The 9,858-nt window shown below is 33.6% G+C and overlaps 2 protein-coding genes across 3 annotated transcripts in view; both read right to left on the bottom strand.

Moving 5' to 3' along the window:
- The window catches only part of LOC105568479 (long-chain fatty acid transport protein 4), a 13,968-nt gene extending 10,173 nt beyond the window's left edge, over nt 1-3,795 (bottom strand). The window contains exon 1 of the mRNA XM_012024183.1: nt 3,471-3,795. Coding sequence (XP_011879573.1) covers nt 3,471-3,598 — 128 coding nt within the window. The 5' untranslated portion in view covers nt 3,599-3,795. The remainder of the gene's footprint in view (nt 1-3,470) is intronic.
- Nucleotides 3,796-6,936: 3,141 nt separating this feature from the next.
- On the bottom strand, nt 6,937-9,858 carry LOC105568478 (synaptobrevin homolog 2-like). 2 transcript variants are annotated; one of them, XM_012024181.1, is made up of 6 exons: nt 9,634-9,858; nt 9,463-9,512; nt 8,965-9,015; nt 8,152-8,384; nt 7,408-7,485; nt 6,937-7,089 (listed from the first exon to the last, which is right to left on the bottom strand). In XM_012024181.1, exons 1-5 carry the CDS (start codon nt 9,697-9,699, stop codon nt 7,448-7,450), a joined length of 438 nt encoding a protein of 145 aa, XP_011879571.1. In that variant the 5' UTR covers nt 9,700-9,858; the 3' UTR covers nt 6,937-7,089; nt 7,408-7,447. The 2 variants fall into 2 exon arrangements, with proteins under 2 accessions (XP_011879571.1, XP_011879572.1); XM_012024182.1 differs by lacking the exon at nt 7,408-7,485.

Below are 9,858 nucleotides of genomic sequence, written 5' to 3'. Positions count from 1 at the left end.
ACACACACACACACACACACACACACACACACACACACACACACACACACACACACACACACACACACACACACACACACACACACACACACACACACACACACACACACACACACACACGCGCGCGCGCGCGCGCGCGCGCGCGAACATCATAGAGTTCACATATTTGCAAGTTTAAAAATCTGTTCTTGTTAGAGAGGAGCAAATTTATTTCCTGATTAATAATGTCTCTGAAGTAAAAGTTATATAACCCTTTAAAATTAATACAATTATGTTTTAATTTATACAAGAGAATTTATTTACCTCATATGAGATTTAACTATTTGAAATTTTATCTGACAGGTACAGCGACGCTTACTGTGCGCAGCCTTACAACATGCAAATAACTATTTCCATTATAAATATATGTTAAGATTCGATATTCAATCTTTAACTTCGATAGTAATTCAAAGTTCAAGTATTTCACCTTTTTCATAGATATTCTTGAACTCTGTTATACAACGTAGAAGTTATATTATGGCAATAGATAAGGCAATAGATAAGACTAACATGAATATAACGTATATAAATATATGTGTGTGTATAAATAAGTACTGCATATATCTCATAACAAACGATAAAAATAATAAAGAAAACTATACATAAAAGATGCACGTAATATTGAGATAAATTATTCCACATTCGTTTAATAAATTAAAATTATTCGATGCTCGTGTTGCGTGCAAACATTCCTGAGTTAACTAACGTTTATTATTAATCGTATCATTACATTGTATTATGCAACTAATAACGAATTTGATTAAATGCATTAGTGCGCACTGATACACATCTATTAAAACTGCTGTATACAAGTCGAGTAAACAAGCGTATTTCATATACATATTATATAAACGATTAATCTGCGAAGTCTTCACATATACTTTATTGTGTTGTTTGATAAAATATGTATCTAATCATTTGAGATAACTGTACACTCGAATTGGATCAGCGTACAGCGGCTTTAATTCATCATGCGCACTACTGTATCCAGTTCGCTACAAGAAATGTATTAATCAATAAATGTAACAACTTGAAACTAACGATAAATATTAATCAAAATTATGACGTACACGCAAATAAGTTACAATGTCAATATTAGATGATGTAGGGGAACCCGGGGCATAACGGAACGGCGGGGCATAATGGGATATATAACTTTTTACAGAAGTGCTGTTATGTATTGAAATATTTTGCAATTATTGCTATTAGATGATCCTTATCGCATGCTGTTATCAGATGCCATATTATTTTTAACTGAAAAATGCTATAAATTTTTTAATGCGTTCGCTGCACTCTCCGTGACTCGCTTATAATTTCGTTGATAGATCAGCATGAGGTAACAATGATAAAATTCTATTTTTTATTACCATAAGTAATTTTACGCTATTAAACAATCTTTTCTAGTCACTTTAGTAAAGTACTTCTGCACAGATATTGATTATCTATGATATCTTATATTTATCCAGTGTAAAGGTACATTTGGGGGCATAACGGGACATTAGGCCGTGGGACACAATGGTAATAATAAAAATTGTAATAATAATAAATTGTTAATAACATCGGTTTGTCGACCGTGTCTGGCAATTAAAATTCTTATTGCGAAAAATATTACCCCAGCCAGGATTCGAACCTGGGACCTCCCTACAATCCGTGACGGGCGTCTTAGCCAGCTCGACCACCGGGGCTGTGATAATACTATTCGCAATAACGTGTATATAACTTTAAGATGTTGTTTACGCGTCTATTTCGACTTTTTCGAATAATAAATTGTATTCAACATCAAATGAAGGATGGATAAGATGTTCTTCATGTTTAAATTGGGCTCACAATTCATGTGCTGGAGTCGATGACAATGAGAATATTATACATTTTTGCACCTACTGCTCTTAAAATGTTTTATGTGATAATAAGTGCTATTAATAAATAATTATTATTATTAAAATTCAATACTACATTAATATATTTATTGCGTATTTAAAAAATCATTTTTAATAAGTTCAAACATTAATGTATAAGAAATATATAAATTTCGTGAGGAGTCCCATTATGCCCGGCATAAAATGATAATGAGATTAAGTTATGGTCTCAATAAAATAAAAATTTCGTCCTTTTAAACTATTCTTTCACAGTAAAACCATTTTTTTCTTATAGTAGACATTTCAAAGAATATTTTCGTAAAAAAATAATTCATTCATGTATTTTCATTTTGTTTAAAATTTATTTTAACCTTAGCGTTCCCGTTATGCCCCGGGTTCCCCTACATTAAGTAATGTCACTCTCATCTTTTTTCGGTATATGTAAAATATCTATAGTTCAGTTATAATAATTAATAATCCTAGGATAAAAATTCTTCTAAGATTTTTTACATAATGTTTCTGTATAAATTTCATAACTCTCTAATTTCTCAGACTTGGTCACTTTGTCACTGATGCAAGTCACTTCCCAAGAAAGCTGAGAAAGTCTACATCTCTTCCATAATTCTTTACATATATAAGTTCTGAAGTACGCTAAGAGTTTGTGTTCTATAATTTCTAAAAAGAACTTATAAATTTTGAAGAAACGTAAGATGTTTTTGTTTAGAAATCTTTATAAATTTAAAATATAAAAAATTCTTAAAAATTACAAGAAGTGCTGTTATTATGAAGTAAAACAAACAAATTAAATTATGACACCACAATGGTTATTTCAATAGAAAGTCATAATGTAGTAAAAGAGAGATGCATCGAGAGCTCTTATAGACTTCCCCATCCTTCACGCGCAGTGCATTCCAACGGCAAACGAAGCATTGAAGCAAATGCGACTGATAATCACGTAACTCGAGCATTGAACGCAAATTATTAATCCATAACATAACATGAAGCACGTACCTCTACTACTACAAGCTTTAAATATAGAACTGCTATATGCGATATAAAATCAGACCTTTTTCCACTAATTTATATTTCATTCACTAGCCAGATAAATAATTTTCAATAATTACTATATAAAAATTTTATTTATGTATATTAATAAATATATAAAACCATATATATTATTTATTTGAAAACAAATGTATTCGTAACTTTGTCATCGTATCAATATCATAAATATTATGAACATCTTGGAGCAACACACTTAATAATAATCGTCACTTTACACTTTAAATCAGATTTAACATAGAGCAAAGTTTTGTAAAGAATAAAATAAATTATAAAAATTATTAGATGACATGCACATGAAATACATATCCAGATATGTCTCTCTCTTTTTTTAATAAATCTCCAAATAATATCTCTTTTTTCTAATTTGCTGTCTATTTTAAGCATTCGAAGAGACGCAACGATACATCTAAGTTAATTTAACGAGCTCTCACAGGCCTAATTATCTGCTGAGAAGAACATTTGCACCTGTTTCCTTCCGCCCACATATTTTCGTATATTATTTATACTCACAAAATATCTCTGGGTAGCGTCTTGTAGAGCACGTAAATAACCTGTCGACGACTTCCAGTGAGGAGAAAGCCACCGACAAGCAAGCTTAGTGCTGTGATAACAATCTGATTGAGATCCGTCGTTATCATTTTCTGTGCGTCTCCTTGTCCCAGAACTTGGAATAATTAAGCGAGCGTGCAAGCCAGAAATGGCGCTAGCACCCGGTCAATCGAGTTCACAAACGCCAAGTGCCAGTATACTGTGTAAACCGTTTCATGAACTGATAAACGCGAGCGTTAAAGTATGACTGAAACGGAATCGAAGGATGACTCCGATATATATGACACCAGCCACGTATCTCCCCCCCCCCCCCCCACATCTACCATGTAGACAGACCTATACGTACTCATCACGAATCTACCAGTCCGCCTATGGAGTTGCTCCAAAGTGGTGGGGAGTAATAAAGCTGATATTACACTCTGGAATGGTTAACACATGCGCAAAAGCTTTCTCGAGCAACTGAGCTTCGCGACGGCGGGTGTTCCGAAAAGTGAGAAAACGTAGAATTGCAGCAGCTACGATCTTATGACCATACTCTGAATTCCCTTCAAATAAATCTCTAATCAAATAGATAATTTTCTTAATTACTCATTACTCATTCTAATAACAGAATTGACTACCACATCTTACATGAGATCACAGCATAAGATCACACATAAAGTTTATCCATTGTTTCTGCGTACAGCTTAAAAGAAAGAAATGGAAATAATGAATCTTATTAGTCGACATTAACCGACCAATGTTTTAATACAGAAAATTTATTGTGAAAATTATTACCTCAACCAGAAGTGGCGACCATGGCGCAGAGGATTGTGCGCTGGTCTGGTAATTCGAAGACCTGGGTTCAAAACCAGACAAAACATTGTTGGTTTTTCGTTCGATCGCCACATAGAGAAGTGGATATAGAGAGAGGTGTTATAAGAGGTTTGGGCACGTTCCTTCAAAAAGGACTTGTAACCCTAAGGGGAATCAATAAAATGTATCTATCTTATTACCTCAACCAGGTTTTGAACCTGGGCTTCCCTCCTCTCTAGGTGACCTTTTCACCAATTCGACCACTGAGGCATGTGGCAATATTTGTCGCAATAACAGTATATAATAAAAAATTAAAATTAAAATGCATCTGAAACTGATAATTGATAATATATTTAATATCTTTTGCTCATCATTGTTAGCATCAAGCAGCAACATTAACATTACATTAATATCCAATGAATAACTTTAACTACTAATAAAATATGTCTAGACACGATAAGGAAATATATAAAAATAATGATTGGAAGATTAGGAACATTAAAAACATTTCGGCCTCGTTCAATAAAAATTTTGTTGGCTGAGTAATCTTTCATAAATGCAAAACTGATGATTGATTAAAACGTGCATATCATCATTACTGATACAACAATGTAGAGAATGTTCGTCACTGCGAGTCATTGGCGTCAACAGCGACGACGATGGGCAAATCAGTTATTTTGAACGGACCATGGATCGTCTCGCATGTCTATCGCAATTTATAGGTCACACTATATAGAGCTTGTCACGTACAAAATTGCTCTATAACATGATCACATCACTTTCCATTGCGAAATTGCAGCTTTTAATGAATTCCGAGTAAAGTATTTTTCATCTTTATTATAGACAGCTTGGGAGTTTCTTTCTAACATATCTTATATGCTGTTCCAGTTCATTTTTATATTTATTCGACATATTTTAATTAGTGCAAAAAGTTTGATTATTAATTCTAAATTTGACTCCAGACAGATAAGTATCCATTCTCGAATTCTATGTATATCACTTTCTTATCAAAAAGATAAATAAGAAAAGAATAAATGCTTGAAAATTTATCGATATAATAATATTATAAGAGTACGTAGAAATAACGTATAAATATAATTTAAAGTAAAGTATAAATCCAAGATAACCCATGCGCAAAGTTATATCTGTTCTCTCGAAGACAAAATAAATTTTTAAAGAGTCACTACGCTTTATTTTAACTGACAGACAGTAATAAGTAAAAGACACGTACAAGCACGTCACTAGACTCACGTCATTATATTCACAATTACTCATTATTTCTTTGAATAAAGAAAGTAATAATCAAGATTTTTAGTCGAACCAGCCAGTAAAACCGGCCAGTGTTTTAATACAGAAAATTTATGTTACGAAATATATTACATCAGCCAGGGTTTGACCCTGGACTTTCCTATTCTCTAGGCGGGAGTCTCATCAATTTGACCACTGAGGCATGTGGTAATATTTGTCGCAATAACAGTACAGAGGTGATATTTCCGCGTCTCTTTTTCGACTTTAAACTGCGCGCCGATTCGGGTTATTGGCAGTAAACAGAACTGTCGATACGCGATTTTTAAGTATCCCTCTCCTTGTAACAAAGAAAGTAAGCCATAAAGTAGATATTGGTCTCATTTACAAACTATTTATAGATTTTTTAATACTAGAGATAAACTTCTTAAATATAATAGCTCTACTTTGTGTTTTATAGAACACGTAAATCATTGAATCATTGAATTACATGGAAGGAGAAGTGCCAATGTGAGCCACAAAATGAACGGAACTCAGTTCTCACAACACGAAATAGAATTCTCTCTTTAATATAGTGTAAAATGTTTCGACCCTTCTTCGGGTCTTCCTCAGTTAGACTACAATGTAAGAATTATCTAGAGATCGACTGATTAACATTTTAAGAGATGATTCTGTCCTATAATACTGAGTTACACGAGGTAACCATATTTTTCTATATTTGTATTACATAAGTATTACTGTACAACCATCTTATAATTCTTACATTGTAGTCTAACTGAGGAAGACCCGAAGAAGGGTCGAAACGTTTTATACTATATTAAAGAGAGAATTCTATTTCGTGTTGTGAGAACTGAGTTCCGTTCATTTTGTGGCTCACATTGGCACTTCTCCTTCCATATTTTTCTTTTGGGAGCCTTCACAATTTTGGAATATGCATTGAATTACATTACACAAATTGCCAGAACGTATCAAGCCGCGGTATAATTTCGTATATGCAGACTATGCACATGAAATATGCATTACTGTTTTTAGTGAATACAAAATGAAAAGACCATTCTATAATTTCCATTACAAATTGACATTGATATCACATTGTACGATGACTCCATCAATGCCAAGAAATACTCGCAAAATGGTCACGCATTAAGAATTCTTGTTCAAAGGAAAAACTTTATACGTTAAGAAAAAAAAACAAGATAGAAAAAGTAATATTATCATCTAATAAAAATGCAAAAAAACCTATATAATTTAATCCAAAATTACTGATACAAAAACTAAAATTGTGAATAACATATCAACTTAATTCGAATCATTTGTTTACATGAGAAAAACGTAGGCAATAATACAAGTTTTATAGTGACAAAATGTGCAGAAACAACGACACGTGTTTACACAAAAATAATAGAAGAGATATATTTATACAGAAAAACTTATATAACTACAATACTTATAATTGGTTCTTGGGAAGAAGATTTTAATATACAACATGTACATGTGTGTTGGTAGTTCCTCAGTCAGGCGTATTTCACAAGGATGGATACTGAAAAGAAAAAAATATTGCTGTTACCTTTTGCATGTCATAAACATATTGAGGATGATTACGTGATGAAAATAAAGCTATTAACCTTTAGATACGGGAAATGAGATAAAAAGAAGAGAATGGAAATAGGAAATTTTGATAAATACGCGCAAGAGAAAATTGCAAAGTACCGAAAAGTACTGCGCAGTACAAATATAATAGAAATAAAATGTAATAACTTCAAAACACGCGGTTATTGTGGTTTCTGAATATAAACATTTCTACTGTGCATAGGACGTGAATATTAATGTTGGAGGAAAATGTTAATAGATCATGTACCTTAATTTGTGAATGATTGAAGCTCAAAACATCATGCTTGCTATCTGAGAACCAGGTAAAGTACCGCGATGTCCAGAACTGAAAACGACACGCGCTAATCTAACTAAACAACACTCCAATAACTGTTTTAATCTTGATTAAACATTGATACTTCGAAACCTTTGAATGCGTAACAGCGCCTTTCGTATAAATGTAGGAATTGTGTCAAATATGTAAAAACAAACTAGAATAATATGAAATAAAATTAAATGAGGCGAAATAAAATAAAAAATACATTTTTTAAGTTTAAAATTAATTAAATAAACATTTTAACTAATAAAAATAAAATTATGATGTGTGAAAATTCTTATTATAAAAACTCGCATTATAAAATTACAACATTTAGTTTTAAGAATCTAAATTCGGATTCGTATCTATAAAACAAATATCTCATAAATGATCTAACCCACAATATCTGTTTCATAAAGATTTTTACTCGATTCGCTTCCGAACCACAAACCATAGTTTATTCTACTTAGTAATCATTAGTACTTATATTACACTATCTTGTACTAAGAAATGTGATAAAGGAGAGAAAAGAGGCAAAACATGACTGCGTAGGAACGTGTGCGAACTACGAGGTACAAGAAGCTTCAAAAGTACGAGAGAAGAGATAAGAGACGTGACGTTATTACAACTTGCTCCGTTTTATCGTGCTGTTATCAAACATTTGTATACATATGAATACGCAGTGCCATTCCTTACCAACAATAAAAAGGACGACCGTAACGGTGACGCTGATAATAACAATCCTTGATTTTATGTTCTGCAGCCATGCTCTCCGTTGCGCTCTCTTTGCGGCTTCTCTAAATTCATTTCCGGCCATGCTCAAACGATCGCTCGCCTCCTGTAAATCCTCCAACCTCTCACCGCGATCCATCACCTTCTGGACATTATCCCGCATCACGTCCGCCACCTCCTGAATCTGCAGCTTGACGCTTTAAATACAGATATTTAAACCGGCATTAATTCCATGAATAATTCCGTACAATACGCAACTCTCTAAAAGTCAATCATTGGTAAATATTTATCCCTGGTCAGCACTCGTTAATCGACTTCCGTTTGACCCTGACGTTGAACTTGACCTCCTTAGAGGCCCTCTAAGATCAAGGTGATTGTCTATTCCCGTCGCTCATTGTTTATTAAAAAGTTATGAAAATGAAAAGTTTCATAAAACCTCCTTAGATGTCAAGATCAACATCAAGATCAAACGGAAGTCGATTGGCGCGTGGCCTGACCAAAGGTAAATATTTACCTATCTCTAATTCAACGAAATAAAAAATTCATTTGGTTAAATGTAAATACAAATATAACAAAGAATAAATTCTATGCATGATAATCAGTTGCACAAGTAACTCGCAAATAAAATAAATTATAAATGAAATGTGGTAAAAATTATATAGAGATAATAACCGCCGAAATTGACGAAACGCGCTTTAAATTATTGTAAAATACATGCCCTCTTTAATATTTAAATGTATACACAAATCGTTAAAATAAAAATTTCTCACCACTCACCTGTCCATTTTACTATCACCATTTTCATTTCCACTCGACGTGCTGGGTCGGCTGTAATTACATGTTCCACATCAATGCATTTGTATTAATTAAGGCAACTTCCGGAAAGATACAGCAAGAGCCGAACAGAGTAAACTACATATCCGCTAAAGTAAGTGTGTAAACTGGGCATTAATTCTGTATCTTACAAAATAGTGAAAATGCTAAAAATGAGCGGCTTTATCCCTTTCCAAGGAGACCTTAGAAAGAGACAAAGCTACTCAGTTTTAGCATTTTCGCTATAGTGTAAGAAACTGGATTAACCGCCTTATGATTGACACTGAAATGTAAACCTAGTTTATACAAAATTTCTAAGTGTGATAACCATTTTATTACACCGGTATTTTGTTTAAGTTTACATTAATTCCTTAGAGCAACTATTCCTGAAAATTGGCGCTTGCTTTAGTTTTACGGAAATTGTTTTAATTAACTGTAGCCGAGGAAAATTTTCTCTCTTACGTGAACAGCATCTCCTCATCGAGATCGCTGTCGTGCTCCAATAGCGATTCCTGCGAAAGAACAGTTCAAATACACGTCAGATTTCCCGCCAAGCGTGACGTCACGTTCGAACGCTGCGTCTTTGATGTACATACGTACGCCGATGCGACGATACGATTGAGGAATACTCACTTTCTCATCTTTGTCCGCGCCTCTGATGTCCTCTTTGGATAAACTGCGTTTACCGGACGACAACATATCTTTGGGCAAACGGGCCCAAGCGTTATTCGCGGGCTTGGAATGACGGATTCGCACACACGAATGATTTTTTCCAGCGATTAGAATTGAACCTTCCACGAACACTCGGCCATTTTGACAGAAGCCATTCTGTTTTACCGGCCTCGTGATAGGCGAACC

The sequence above is a fragment of the Vollenhovia emeryi genome, unplaced genomic scaffold, assembly GCF_000949405.1.
Source record: "Vollenhovia emeryi isolate VEMERY1.0 unplaced genomic scaffold, V.emery_V1.0 DF939129.1, whole genome shotgun sequence".
NCBI lineage: Eukaryota > Metazoa > Arthropoda > Insecta > Hymenoptera > Formicidae > Vollenhovia > Vollenhovia emeryi.
The sequence above is the reverse complement of the archived record's forward strand: the minus strand, read 5'-3'. Positions and strand labels throughout refer to the sequence as shown.

Excerpts from the sequence above, each read along its gene's own strand:
- LOC105568478 (XM_012024181.1), bottom strand. The coding sequence starts at position 9,699 with ATGTTGTCGTCCGGTAAACGCAGTTTATCCAAAGAGGACATCAGAGGC. Across the intron at positions 9,513-9,633 it reads GCGCGGACAAAGATGAGAAA|GAATCGCTATTGGAGCACGA; the intron begins GTGAGTATTCCT and ends GTTCTTTCGCAG. Across the intron at positions 8,385-8,964 it reads GGTGATAGTAAAATGGACAG|CGTCAAGCTGCAGATTCAGG; the intron begins GTGAGTGGTGAG and ends CTGTATTTAAAG.